Source organism: Morone saxatilis, unplaced genomic scaffold (genome assembly GCF_004916995.1).
Source record: "Morone saxatilis isolate NCDOM2014 unplaced genomic scaffold, NCSU_SB_2.0 Contig11, whole genome shotgun sequence".
Lineage (NCBI taxonomy): Eukaryota > Metazoa > Chordata > Actinopteri > Moronidae > Morone > Morone saxatilis.
In genome coordinates this window covers 24,473,206-24,488,702 of record NW_023339663.1, presented here as the reverse complement: position 1 = coordinate 24,488,702, position 15,497 = coordinate 24,473,206, and the positions used below count along the sequence as shown (strand labels likewise).

The following is a 15,497-nucleotide window of genomic DNA, read 5'->3' as shown; positions in this document are numbered from 1 at the left end:
CTGCGCCCCTCCCCTGCGCCCCTCACCCGGCGCCCCTCACCCATCACCCCCCCCTCCCCACGGCAAGAGGCTCTATAAATGATTCCCAGTGTCCTGCTGTGGGATCAAGGCCTCAATTATTTGATTTGGATTAGAGATTGCTGCCCCCCACAATGCTCGTTTTTACAGGCATGCTGAGAGGAAGCAGATTCGCTTTCTTTGAGAGCATGAAGGCGACTTTGCGGACGGACTTAAACTAAAGGCATCAGGGCTCTTGTTCTCCAGTAGATGAGGAAACAGGCGTTCTACTCTATTTGTAATCCGCTTTAATCACAGATCCAGTTCTCTTCACAAACAGGTGTACAAAGCAAAAATATGTAGTCTTCATCTATCTTAGGTTACTATAGTGCATTTTAGTTACATATTAGAAAAAGAGGAACCTGCACCATACGTTGTTTTTTTTATTGACTTTTTTTAGTCAAATGTACAAAATAAACAAGTTTAACTACTAAGCATGTGTGTAGCCTCTCTTCTGGCTACTTGCCATTTATCACTATTGTTGGCCACCATCCAGATTTCTGCTGGAGGCTTTGATTGTGATTAAATTACTGCCCCTGTGTCTGTTTAAAAGATTTCCCTTGCTGAACTGTTTTGACAGGCAGCAATTTGGCTAAAAAAGATTAGTCCAGGAATGAGATGTTAAGAGTACCTGTGGGATGAGAGGGGCTCTGCTGTTATTGTGAGGTCCTGTTACTGGTGTACAGGAATGTTGCTGAATTTCTCTAAAGTCACCCTCCCTCATCCGTCTAGTCTGGCAGAGCTCGCACTGAGAGCACAGAAACATTTTGTTGCCCTGGATTTACTGCCCGGGGTTGCTATAGCGATTTTCCTTGTATGTGAATGTATTTTGTTTTAATTGAGGATAGGTGTGGCTGTTTTTTTTGTTTTTTTTTTTGTAGATAACTGCAATTTGATGAGAGTTTCCCATGGAAACCTTTTCTGTGTTTGTCAAAGTTAGGGTGTCTTGTTGGAGTTAAAGAGGTTAGGTCACCCTGCTAGCTCTGATGCTACCCTCATCTCAGTTTCCCTGGCATGGCGGTAGATGACTGAGGATGATGAGTATTGACGTGTGCTGTGAGATTGCGTCCGGAGGGGGCTGGGGACTACCCTGTGTTTGCACATCCAGGGCTATTGATTTGAGCCTCCTGTTCAATGGCTGTGGCCCAGGGGACTTGATCTGCAGAGTGGAGCTGTGTAGAGTGGGACACAGAGAGCCACAGCAGTAGCTCGGGGTGGGAAGATCGGGGTAAGGGGCATGGCTCTGAGCTAACAGGGCTCTAATACGGCAGATACATGTGCCTCTCTTCATTGGGCCAACTTTCAGGTCTACTCCACATTTCAGATGAGCCATTGTATCACTTGTTTTTTCTGCCGACCCACCACCCAGCTTGTTATCTATAGTATGAAAATGACCTACATCACATAGATTCAGTGCTACCTACACAGTATGCAACTGGCTGCTGATCTTTTTCAAAGCATGTGTGGAAATTTACTCGATCCAGTTTTTTTCCACTGCTTTATTATCTTGAGATAATTTCCAAAATGAATCTAACACAATGAGCCTGAACCTGAGCACAATGCCTGCTATTAGAGCCCACCAAACCTCCTACCCGAAGAGTGAAGGCAGATCACATGATGCTTTTATTAAGAACAAGCCTCTTCATCTAATAACAGCTCCACTATCAAATTGGAGAAGTGCTGTCAACATCCTGCACAATCAATGCCATCCATCCCCCACTCCCCAAGCAGCAGCCATTAACCCTTCTTGTTCCGGCATGCCTGGCCTCACTAAAATGGTGGCTCTACTCCAGACATCTTTCTATAATGGCTGCATAGAATTACCCCCAAGCCATGAATTGACGTGTTTTGCATAGTTTGTCTGATGCAGATGGAGTTTTATGTAAAGAATGTCAACTTGTTGCAGACGAAAGACATTACCACTGTAATGTGCGACAGGGTCAAATGAATACAGTCAAATGCATGGATTTGACCAGTGGTGCACGTATTGAAAAGTAATTAGAAAGGAGTTATAGAGAAATCTAAAATACAAACATCAAGAATTGCAGATTAACATCTGAGGACATGATACAGCACAGAACTGCTCAAATTAACATAATGTCAGCTCTAGAATAATAGTGAAGGGTGACTTATGACCCGTTTTCACTACAGAATGACCCCGAATGAAAACATGTCAGTATTAAGTGGTGACAACCTAGACAACCTACTTAAACCTATGGACACAGCCACACAACCTATAGAGCAAACTTTTTTTAGGTACATAGATACTGTTTGTATGTCAAGGCCCCCCCCCCAACTCCTCAGATGACCAGCTACAGCTCACTTCTGGTCATCGACCTTATTCTTATCCCTGATTTAACACTGCGCCAGTCAGTCACGTATGGCCATAATGTGATTAGGCCACCCACTGCCTGGCCAGTAAACCTGCTAACAGCATGAGAGAGAGACATGGAAACATGGGCTGCTTAAACATATGATGGCTTCTGTTCATCTTACTCTCAACACACACACACACAGACACACACACTAACATGTACAGGCAACTTATACTAATGAAGTTACAGTACTAACTAATACATAAGCACACACATGTTTAATCCATTATTTGAATATTATAATTTCATTTGACTTTTGAATTGTAATTTGGATAAATATACTCTCAGATGTCTGGCTATAAGACTGGAAAAAGAAAATAGAAAATTACATACATTAACATAGAGACAAGCCCTAAACATTTAATTTGAAACAATCCTGATTGATTCCAGGCAAGCCAAGTCTTGTACATCCCTGTCATGAATGTAGGTAGGGGTAGGGTGTGGGAATTTCTTTTTTTAAAAGAAGTCATTTCTGGGTGGAGCACTAGATGTGATGAAGGGGCTGAGGTGACTGATCATAAGGAGTGGTCCCAAAACATCAGTATCCACTCCAACTTGACAAAAAGCAACATAGTGTTAACATTCCTCAGCTGACCAAGGTCCCAATTCAAGAGCCAACATGTCTATTCATGGTTAACAGCCTCCATGTTCTAATTACTGTGCTTTTTCTGAACCAGCTAGAGAAGCAGAAAGTTTTTCAGTACATGCAAACTGAACTTATTGCTGGCAGAAGAATTTACACTCCCAGACAGATACTTTGTGCTCACATAGTAGTTAGTTTGAGTTTGGTAGTTTGGGTTTATCTTAACCGCCATCTGTCCTTTTCATCCTACAAGACATTCAGCCTCAGCCTCTACAAGAGAGCACTGCACAGTTAGGTCAAAAGGATGCTACAGCAGTCAGTCATCTGTTAGAGCAAACTTGAGTGGATATGTTCTGTTCTTTAAATTGGATGGTAATTTGCAACAGATGGTTGCTGAGACCGTAATCTGTCACAGTGTGAGAACATTTTCTAATTTATGCTGTAATAAAACAATTTGATTCAGTGGAACCAACGTGATTTTTTACATTTTACTGCATTTCCAACATATGGGAATCAAGATAATGTCAATAATGAATAATTATCACAGTATTAGCAGTTTTCATCTCTAGCTTCTGTCTTCTTCATCTCAGATTTGTTGCAATAGCATCATGTAGCATCATGGAAATTAGGATTCTGGGAATTATAGTAACCTGACTGCATCAGATGGTTTGTAAAAATATTGTATATAAATTTAAACTTAAAAAAATACTAGGTAGGTGATCAACCATCAGTCAGTCACTGTCTATTATGAGCAAACTTCAACCAATCAGATCAACAAACCATATATCTCAATCAAACTCTTAGAAGCCAGTCGGTAGAAAAGGGAAAATATATTTTCCATCAAGAAAAGCCTTTATTGCTTTTCTTTGCTCTTCTTTCAGTTCCGAAATATTCTCCAGTTCTGATATAACTGATAGCAGCATCTATGCTAACCTCTATGTGCCTACCCCCATGTAGTTTAGTCACAAACGCATAGACTGATAGACAGATGATCACGACATCAGTGGTTATTTCATTCATTTGATGGATATCTTGTTTATTATGGGAAGCTCAGGAAGCCAAAGTCTGACACTGACTGGACAGTGGTGTTCACTTTAGACCTTTGTTCTTGGTTGATGTCAGAAACACCTTGACCCTGTACTCCCATAGTGTGTGTGTGTGTGTGTGTGTGTGTGTGTGTGTGAACACATTTTGGTTAACCTAACAAATCCAGGCCTGTAAACCAGCAGCCACTGCCTGCTCTTTTGTAGTTACATCTGATTCTGAAAGCTTGGAGTTGTTGTAAGCCTCATAATAATGTGAAATGGTAGAATGTATTGGATATTATAAATAGCACTCTGTGTTTAGTGACTTTGTGTTTAGTGAATTAGTCACTGTGTCCTAGATGCATACATGCAGGTCATACTGCTTCTGCAAATATGCTCTATAAATAATAGTTTATAGAGTTTTATCAGCGAGACATTCACACACAGGTTTATCTAACTATTTTTTATTTTTTTTTAAACTTTCATTCTGTACATAAGAGTGGAATTGCACTTTGTTGTAGGATCAGCCAGGTACACTTGTTAACAAGCAGACTGATGGTGTAACGTTTCGTTACTGTCAGTGAATATACAGTGTCAACCTCTGGGCCATTGACTAGGGGTCATCCAGTATGTATAAAAGGTGCCGAATGCAACGTTTTTTTTCATGCTAGAGCACGTATGTAAGATGATATATGGCTGCAGTCTGAATTATCTTCTGTTTTAATCATTTATAATGGTTAAAGGTTAACAGAGGTGGTCAAATTGTGTGCAAAGGTCTGTAAGACCTCCAAATGTACTATACTGTATATTTAACGTCATGATGATCCTGTTGTAATCTCTGTGACATACTATAGATAATGTGACTGACAGCCAAATGTATTTTTGATAAGGAATGAGCTGTGTTTGTAGACTAATTTTCAACATATACAATATGGGCTCTGAAGCTAGTGTGATAAAATACTTACACTGAAATGACTTTTTAGAGGATAGTGGTCACTGGTTCGAGTTTTTCGATGCTGGAAATGTAGCATTTTTTAACGTAACTTTTCATGCTAGTTGGAGAAGGAAAATAAAATGTTTCGTCAATGTTTTTTTAGAGTGTTGTCTCTTCTACCTAGCAGCCATCTCATTTAGCTCTACCCTGAACGTAACATTTGCAGTGAGGTTGAAAGTTGGTCAGTATTTGTTTAGGGAGTATGAATGTTGACAACCGTTACACGTACAGAGAGTGAGAGGGTGAAAATGACTTGCTCTCAGGGGCCTTGACAACCTTTGCCCTGCTGGCTCTCGTTTCAGGCCTTGTAATTGCCACTGACCAATGGGCTCCCGTTTGAAACAAGACCCTGGGCTGCAGCTATTAACGTCCCCCTCCAAACGGATCTTGTTTTGATTCCTGATGCTTTTATAGGTTTTGTCTTTAGGAGACATTCCTGGTCGGCACATACCATGCACCCCTTTCTGCCCGTATTTTCCTTCCTTCCCGTCTTGTGGGGCCATTGCCCCCCTCCCTACACTCACAAACATACACACAGCCATGATCAACCTTTGCTCGTGTGTGTGTGTGTGCGTGTGTGTGCGTGCGCGTGCGTGCGTGCTAGGGCTACTGACCAGCCCACCCTCCCCTGGCCCCTCCTGACAGCCAGCTACACTCCATGAACTTGGCCACCCGTCACAGCTGCGTTAAGATTGAAGGATGGGGGGCCCTTGTATCCAGCTGGGTCGGAAGACATGGGTGGGGGCAGGGCAGGCCCAGATGCAGATGGTTTAGGTCAAATGGAGATGTTTGAGGATGAAGGGGGAGGGGGACACAGGAGCTCAGGGGCACAATAACTCCAGAGGTTACTCCTCCAACCCCTGGAAAAATGCACTCTTGGAGTTTGAGTATATATTAGTTTTCATGTGTTTGTGTTGCAGAATGTTGGCGGTTGTTGCAACTAGCTAGAGTTTACTCTGTTTTTAGCCCAAATCTGCTCTACAGTCAGTATCAACCTGATGGGGTCTTTTCAGGTAAAAAACAAATTAACACGTTTTAGAAAAACGTCGATGGTCCATTCTTAAGAATTACACATTTTCAACAATGTTAGTGGTGGAAGGAGGCAACGTTTGTGGTTCAGATCTGAGCAGGAACCTTTTGCATGACATAATCTTTCTCTCTGTGCCCACGTTTCCTGTCTTTATCCCTACTGTCATGATCAAATAAAGGTAAAATGCCAAACAAATAATCTTAGTAATAAAGAGTTGTAATGATATGAGACCACTACAAACTGGATGTGTTTGTAACCACTTTCTGTTTTTCTAATGAACATATCTGTGTTGTCTCTGTCTGTTGTAGAATGGGAGTGCCGGCTGGGCAGACGAGGCCGACAGTAGCAGAGGAAGAGGAGAGGCCTCCAGAGACTTTGCTAAGGTAAGCATTTGATCACCTGATGCCTTCAGTGGGTTCATTCAATAAACAGCCAAAAGGGAAACCGGTGCAGCAATTACATAATAACATTCATTCTTATGAAAGTCAAACTAGTGGAAATTGTAAATGGATTAACCTTTGATGCATTCCCCAGACTGATGGTCATGTTGCATGTACGTTCTTTGCCTGCGTGAGAAGAAATAACTAGTCCGTATTTATAGAGAAAGTTGCAGAGACGGTCTTCATGCCTCTGTGAATTTGATTCAACAGTACAAATAGAGAATACATCTGATTTGTTTTTTTCAATTGGGTAGTTTGTACTGGCATTATCAGCCACATAGGAAGAAGAAAAGAAAGAGCAGACTATAGCAAACAGTGCAAGACACACAACAAGAACTACAGGAGGTTGGCCACATGCAGTTGGTACAGTTTGGCCCTAAAACGCTTCTTTTTTCTCTTTCAGTTGTATGAACTAGACAGTGATCCCAAAAGGAAGGAGTTTTTGGATGACCTTTTCACCTTCATGCAGAAAAGAGGTAAGAGTACTCTCCTAAAACAATATTATTTATATATATATCCTAATATAATATTTATGTATTTCACTCTCCATAGCTTGGCCATTCCACTAAATTTTGATACTTAAGGAGTAGGGCTGTCAACAAATGTTGTAAATGTGTTTTTATAATCGATTTTCAAAAAATACAGACAGATGATTATGAAAATAATCAACTGGCAGTTGTGGGGAGAAAAAGCAGCAATATTGCGACTGTCTGTCTCCAAGCAATCAAAGAAGCCTTATTTGGAAATAATTCAGTTGTGCCAAATCATAACAAGAGCTACATCGGCTACATTTATGTACCATCATGCTTGAATTTCCCTCGGGATAAATAAAGTATTTATCTATCTATCTATCACTAAAAGAGGCAAAGGAATAGCTAAACGTTTGACACCGAGCTACAGAGAGCAGGACATAATGCGCAAAAAATAGATAATCTCTTAGGTCAAATAATATGTGATTTTAAAGTTTTGACAGCACTACTAAGGATAAAATCTATTCAGCGTCAGTGTGCCCCTGCAGCGGACTGTCTAATGTTACATGTCATAGAGGCATGCCACTATTTCCCAATACCACAATACAGTACCGCTATTGAAAGATTTTGATGATACCTTGCCCTAGTTGTTTCAGGCTTTATATCCTGTAGACGTTTCAATATAAGTGTTTAATTCAAAACAACACAGCTATGCATTCTTACCTGTCAAGGCATGTATGGTGTTTAGTAATACCTTTGCAGTATGAGTTGCTGCATTTGCGACATTGGATGGACCTTCTGCCCTATGTGAAAAAAGCCAATACCATTTCCATTTCTTAAGATTCATTTCCTGTGTCAGTGTGAGGAGGGGTTGCTTTTTTTTCATCATGCATCTGGAATTTCACTACAGATTGATAGATGTTGGGCCTACAGAACAAAAAGTATATTTCCATATACAGTTGGATAAAAGTACAAATATAATAGTTCATTCCTTTGTGCCTTTGGTCTTCCAACATGACTGTCACTAATCAACTCAAAAAACATGCTGTAACTCTCACTAGCTAAGAAATCCTTTAGTAATTCCCCTCCCAGGAGTAAAGGCCTTAAGGGGTCAGCAGGTGTGGTTTTGCAGTATCGGAGCCAAGAGGATCTGGCAGTGACCTAACTTATTTAGTTGGCCAACAGACGGGGAGGCTCAGCTGACCGCGTGCTGCTTTGACACTGCCGAGAAGACCCCTCTGACCACGGCTGCTAATGTACTTAGGCTTTTATCAGACAAATCTGTTGTCAAGCAAGTTACATGGCTTGAGCAATACCTCCCAAGGTGAATCACAATGTTATTACAGTTGTGCATACTTAACATTATGTTTTGGCAAGCTATGATGGGTGATGATGGTCTGTGAGTGTGTCTGTGGTTCATACTTCATTATGTTTTGTCACATGCTATGATGGGTGATACAATATGTAGGCGAGTGTATATGACGCATAGTTTGTTTTGTCAGACTGTGACGGATGATTATGGTGCGTGCATTTGTGTAGCATAGTCCATGTGCGTCGACGTGCATGCGTATCTACCACAAGAGCAGCAGCTTCTGAGTGTCTTGTTTGGAGGTTGATGAATTAAGCCGAGTCAGAGAGAGGGAGGGAAAGGACCTGTCAGGGCCCTGTTAGCATCTCTGTCCAGTGGCAGACGCTGGGAGTGGTTGACTGACCCTTTACTCACGCTGGTCAGATGGAGAAATCCATCAAGCTGACAAAATGCCACTTGACAGCAGATAACTGGCAGATTACAGTGCACCGCATCACATTATTTTCACAGAATTTGCATTTACTGAAGGCAGAAAAAAATTATATAAAAGTAATAATAAAAGTATTTTTTCTCATCCCATTGTTGTGTTTTGAGCAACTCAAATATGTAATGAATCATAACACTGATAAATAATTAGCATAATTAGCTTGCAGCTTGTAATACGACCCCACCTTAAAAAAAAAGATTCCCTGATAACAATATGGATTTGACAAGAAGAACTCTTCATCTAAATTCTGTCCATCTTGCTTAGCTTGAGTACATTTCCAGAGAGATGTATAGTGAGTGCAACTGGAATCAGCTTGCATGGATCAAGTTCCTGTATCATCATCAGTACAAGTGACCAGTAGTGAGAGAGTGCAGGGGTCAGTGCGCAGTTGTAATAAATACAAGTGTGTCTCCAGAGTGCTCATCAAATAGACAAGCATGAGACAAAGGAAAAATATATATATTTTTTTATTTATGTATTTATTTTTTCATTTGGGAAAGTGGGGCCCCTGAACAAAATTACATAACTGGTATGGTGAAAATGAAACAGCTGTGGCTGCACAGTGCTTCAAATGCGAATGCAGGATATGTCAGTTGCTACTGACATTAGAGACCTGATAGTACAGGAGGGTAGGGTATAATTTCAGCTACTCTAGTGCGAGTTCTTCCCCCTCCCTTAAGACAAGAGGCACATGGCTGACCTCTGCTGTTGCTCAAACCAGAGTCTTAATCACAAGGAACAAATAGCTTGGCTGGTTTCCCTTTTTGCTAGTAGTGCCAAGATTATATGAGATGTAGAGGAAGCCTAGCTAAAGCTCTTGTTGATGGCACCCTCTAATTACTGTGTTTACTCCTCCTTCCATTTCACTTCATAGATGTGGGGTCAAGATTATTGCACTCTTTTTTTTTTTAATGAAAGAGTACTTAGAAAGCCATTTTCATTTAATGTCACTTTGTTGGTGAATGGGGGCATAACAGCTGCTGATCAGCCTCTTCCTTTGACTGACCTTTATAGGCAGAATGCTCAAAAATACTGCCTCATTTTGTGAAGCATATTGTGAGGCTAAATGAAATCCAGTTGAATCTCTGGATGAAGAGAGACAAATGGTGAAGTGCTTTTCTCACCTTGTCGTGGGGCCTCAAGGCCTTGAGAGGAAAGCAACAGCGGAAGGAAAACTTACGAGGGATTCCCATTTCCTGCCTCTGCGCTTAAAAACAGTGTTGTGGTGTGTGTGTGTGTGTGTGTTAATGGTTGAGGAATTTTAGCAGCTGTCCTAAATCCTGTCTGTGCGTAAAGGGGCCCATTGATGGGCTCTGCATCACAGAAATGGCAGAAGACACACATACAAACCCCTCTCTACCTTTACTTCCTTGGCTCTTATTTCTTGACTGCCTACTCCAACATCCATTACGGTGCCCCTTTTGCTTTCACCATTGACCTGTGTTCTATTTATTGCTTGTAATTTTAAAGAAGTAAATCAGCTGTATTCTACTGGAGAACCTCCTGTCATTTGCTGCAGATAGAAACATCAGCTAATGGCCTGACATGTAAATGTAATGTAAATGCACTAGGGCACATGTTGGAAAAGTGTGGGTGGAGGATATTAGCCTTCATGAATTACAGCGACATCACTGTTCATCATATCCATTACAGGTTTTGCTGTTTCACCCCCTCTGGGAGCGCAAAGAAAAGCTTTGACGTTGGCTCAACGCCATTAACCACCTCAAAGGTTTTGATTAAGCAGATGGGTGAATGTTTGTTTTGGTTTGACACCCGGCCACTTTCTCATTTGGGATGGGGGTTTGGGGCAGGACGTGGGGTTGTGAAGAGGTAACCGATGGGGAGCAGGCTGCAGGGGCTACGGGTGCGCGATAAAGAAAAAAAAAAAAGTAAGAAAATAAAAGAGTGATGCAGCCAACTGCCTGTCAGCGCTGTCCACTTGGGATGATTAATGGCCACAGGCTGTGATGGACAGAGCCAGAGAGAGAAGCTCCTGTTCAGTGAAATCACCAGTCGAGAAGGGAGGGGGTAAAGACAAGTGTTTTAGCTCCTTATACTCCAGCCAGAAAACCCCACACGTCGCGGTCAGAAAAGGCTAGACCCATCCCAGTTTGACACTCCTAATGGGAAGTGTAGATTCAGCTTAAGAGGGACCACATGGTGTGCTATCGCTGCTTTAGAGTTATTCTTGGGGGAAATCCCTACATAGTAGATTTAGGCCTATTAATAGTAATAAAGAGGTAAGCCGGACTTGTCTGGGCCATTTAAGTTGCAGTGGTCTTGACGGGGCTGGATAACGATGTATAAAATTAGAGGAAAGAGTAGGCGGGAAGGAAGGAGAGATGGTAATGATTATAATAAAGATGTCTCAATTAGCTGCAGCTCCACAGTTTAACCTAATGACAGTGGCTCTTGTCTGTTTCTGTCAGTCTTCACTGTGGCTGCTGGTAATGTTTTCATGGTTTGTAGAGCAAAATGACAAATGGGTCATATTTGTCCTTCAAAACATATTTTCCTTTACTGAAAAAAAATGTGATTTACTAAAACATGATGAAAAGGGCACTTGTATTTGGAAAAACCCATGAAAAACATGATTTGCATCAAAAACACATTAAAATAGCTAATGTCTCTTTTTACGTGAAGAAAAACAAGAATTTTACTTCCAGGTTAAGCTGGGTGTTTTTTGCAGTATTTGTGGTGTGGGAAGAGTGGCCTCCCAGCAGGACATTAGAGGAGGTTCCCTAACTGTAACCCTGAGACCGAGAGCTCTGTCCACACCAATTACACCATGAATGGACTCTGGGGGATCCATGTATGCATTATATTACTCCCCCGGTCAGCCTCACACTGGCCCTCGTAACAGGCGGGCCCTCTGTACAAACACCACACTACAATAGGAACATTCTCTGGCTCTTTGATATGGCCTCATTTTCCTTTAGTTAACACCCCACAACTTCTGGAAAGTGGCAGCACCTGGTTGGTTTAACAACAAAAACAGTGGGTATTGTGTGCACATTTGCCCATTTTAAATAGTGTTGGATTGTGGGTGAAATGATTTTCAGGGGTCAAACTTTTGAACTGCAGCTTTGCTGGGCAACTATGACACAATTAATGTCATAGTTGTCATCTGCAACTGGGTGATCCACTTGTTTCAACTTAATATATTTTGACTCATTAAAGATACAATTCTCCAAATAGACGAGACCCAAAGAGCATGTTTTACAATGGAAGGCAACAATAAAATGTAGTTAGGAAATTACATTTCGTCCTCTCTTGTCTTTCTTTCATTCTGTATTCATCCCCTTCCTCCTCCCTTGCCCCAACCCCATTCTCCTTCCCCCTCTGTTTATTGTGCTACAGTTACAACCACTGAAACTTGATAACACCATGGGGGATAGGGGCGGAGGGCAGCACTGTGGCCTGCTTGGTGAGGCTGGGGGGGAGGAGGGGCTGGATTAAGGGGCCTCCTGTCCTACACGGGATGATTAATGATCTCCAAATAAGTGGGGGCCAACCTTTTTGATAGGGCAGCGCTGACGGACAGCAGACAGGGGAGTGACCGTCGCGTGTCTGTATGTGTGAAAAGGGAGAAAAGAGAGGATGAAGGATGAAAAGGGCAGACATGGAAACCACAGTAGGAGACAGGGTGCCAGGGTGACAGAGGGGAGGTTAAGGGAGGCATCGGTCAGCTTGTGTAGAAACAAGGCCATGCTCTTTCATGTCCCTTTGAAAGCATTTGTCAGTGGGCTGGAGCTGTCCGAGCTCACCAACCAGACAGAAAGATAATCAGGCAAACATACTAAAAGACCAGTACTGGCAGCAAAGGGCCCCTACTCTCAGGAAAGGGTGGGGACCCAAATGATACACAGATCCCAACCACTGCTTTCTAATCATTACCCCAAGACAGACTCCAAAAGAAGAGGCAAAACTATTCTTATTGGACACATCGTCCTCTGCGTTTGTGATCAAAGATTTTGCGGTTACCATGTTGAAATATTTCGGGGCTGAGATTATCTTTGCCTTCGGTAAACTCCACCCGTTGGCTGGCAAATTATAGCCCAGCCTTTAGGGAATGAGCCCATCTACGGTGGTTATGTTCTTCTCTTCCTTCAAAACAAAAGGAAATAGTAGTTTTCCTGATGTTTTGTGTGTGTGGGGGTCTTGGGAGATGTTAGATTAAAATCGTTTGGACTTTTTTACTTTTTGTTTTTGTTTGTTCTTACCAACCAAGACTTCTCTTTGTGTCTCTTCCTCTCTCTGTCTCTTCAACCCAACCCCCAATCCGCACTGCTTCCCTGTTATTTCCTCTGTCGTTTAGCCAGCCTGTTCCACAGCCCTGGATTGCCACTGTGCTGTCCATCTTTAATTACGACCATACTGTACAGGGATTTGAGTCTCTAAGCTGCAGAGCTGGGAGATTCTTAATCACCAAGCTCATAAGTAAATGAGCAGGGAAGATGACGAGTGCAGGCCTCGAGCAGATTCATGCTTCCCAGCGAGCTCATCAGTCAGGGTAAAAATAACACTGGCTACTCAATTCACCCATGCATCTTTTGTCTTCAGTGGAATACAGTTGCAAATAACCTGAAAAACAACTGTCGCTATCAAGTACTATAACATTTGTATAAAATTTGTGTGAAGGGGCTTTTGCATATAACACCAAAAAATATCTGTTTTGTTATACAGGAAGTGTCTAAAAGGCATAATGTGAAAATAGCATTATGAGGCAAAGAACTGAAAATATTCCTGCATAAAAGGCAATGGTGTAAAGAAACAAATTATTTTAAAATAAGTACAAGGGTATATCCAAGGAATTTGTATTAATTTGATTTAGCTGTAAGCGCGTCATACAAGTTAAGCCAGGACTAAATGTTTTTATAAATGGAAAGAAAACCCACAATATCATTAAGCCACATTAGGATACAACTTTTCAAAAAAATGTCCTATAAAATCAACTGCACATTTAACTTTTTCCCACTCAAAAATGTTTTTTGTGGGGGCTTTGTTAAGCTGTTCCCACATCAAGCTCTCCTGTGATCAACAAATTTCCCAAACTTTTGCTATCTCTGGATATCTGCGTGTCTTGGTTCTCCATCTGTGTCCTGTGTGTGCTCTTAAAGCAATGTTTCCTGGCCTCCACACCCCTGTGATGGATAGTATGAAATGCATTACAGCCCCCAGAGGAGCCCTACGCCAGTACAATAGCCCTGAGCTCACTTCCAGTGCAGCTCCGCAGCAGTGTTGCATAAGCCACACAATAAGGAGATCTGAGTGCAGAAGGGGCCTAATGGAAAACGAGATGCTTGATTTGAGGAAAGAAATGGACAGGATGGATGAACGCACAGTTACCAAATGTTATTGCCTCTTTGTCAGTGACATTTAAGTTGATGTGTTTTGATGTTTGGGATACATGACTAGATAAAGGTAATGGTCAGTTAGCAGATTATGACCGAGTGTCCAAAGATATTTCTTTCATTTCATTCTGTAGGCTTAAAGCTTGACATTTGTAGTATTAATTATGTCATTACCCTTTCCTGATGTTTTATTATGTTGTGTAACTTGAGATCCTCATAATGTAATAAAACACTTCTAGCTCTGTAAGGTTGAGCTTGAGTGTTTTAAATATAGCCATTGGCTGTCTTCTTTTTTTTATACAGCAATGAAAGGAAATAGGAATAAAAGCATATTCTGCTGTTGACCTCATTTTAAGTCACTCTGCATTAAGAGCGGCAGCTGAATCCCTGAAAGGTAAACGTATGACCCACTGATACGGATTCCAAAAGCCAAAAGTAATTAGCATTGATGGGAGCTAAAATTTCCAAGATCAGTACACAACCCCCCACAATCTCTTTGCCTCTTTCAATATATCCCTCGGCTCATAGCAGCTGATGTCTTCCGTATTGATCAGTGGTGCTGGGCCCCAAATGGGGCTCGTCAGCTGATGACTTTATCTGTCAATCCGGGTGCATTGATTGAAGCAGTTAGCTGTGTTATAAAGCTTGCTAGAAGGGAGATGAAGCCCCTCAATGTTACACCTGCCTGTGAAGACATCACTGCAATCCACTTATCCTTTAAACCAGCAATACCCAGTCGGACCAACTGTCACCAGTATTTGCCACAGATGATCTCATTCTTACAAAAGAGATAGTGTACTTCCTAATTCCTAATATTTTCTTGCATATCTTCCATATACTCTCTCTTCTTTCCATTTCTTTTCTTATGCATGGTTTATTCTTTTTTCTTTTTAGTCGTTCTAAATAAATCTCTTGCCCTCGTTGTCTGTCTCTCTCTCTCTCTCAGATGTGTTTTACCCACGTTTCGAGGCAATCAAGTGGAAAAGTTTAGCCCCTAACCTCTGAAGCTTTATCACAGGAATCTACAGTTGATGCCAAAGCCCCTCCCTCTATTATGTGTACAACATACCATTGTGATGTTGCTGTGACATACATTCTTGACATTTCTGCAAAGATCAGAGATGGCTGTTTACAAGGCCGAGCTATTGGGTTTCTTTGCTCTTACTTGATCTTCCAGTCAGATGTAAATATAGAGCAGAAGTCATCCACTATATATGATCAAGCGGTTAGGTTTTAAATTGTGAAGCAAAAAGACATTAGCTGATATACTCTGTCAGGAAATATTTTCTTATTGCTGATTTTTATATTTTGTGCTGAATATCTGATGCATCAAATTTGAAAAGTAGATTATTTAGTGTGTTTATGCAGCAGAT

The 15,497-nt window shown here is 41.5% G+C and overlaps 1 protein-coding gene across 3 annotated transcripts in view; it reads left to right on the top strand.

Annotated features, from left to right (window-relative positions):
* The window catches only part of LOC118321001 (AT-rich interactive domain-containing protein 3B-like), a 46,886-nt gene that overhangs the window by 14,784 nt on the left and 16,605 nt on the right, over positions 1-15,497 (top strand). For all 3 annotated transcript variants that reach the window (XM_035652146.1, XM_035652145.1, XM_035652144.1), the window contains exons 3-4: positions 6,373-6,447; positions 6,908-6,980. In XM_035652146.1, the coding sequence (XP_035508039.1) occupies positions 6,373-6,447; positions 6,908-6,980 (148 nt within the window). The remainder of the gene's footprint in view (positions 1-6,372; positions 6,448-6,907; positions 6,981-15,497) is intronic.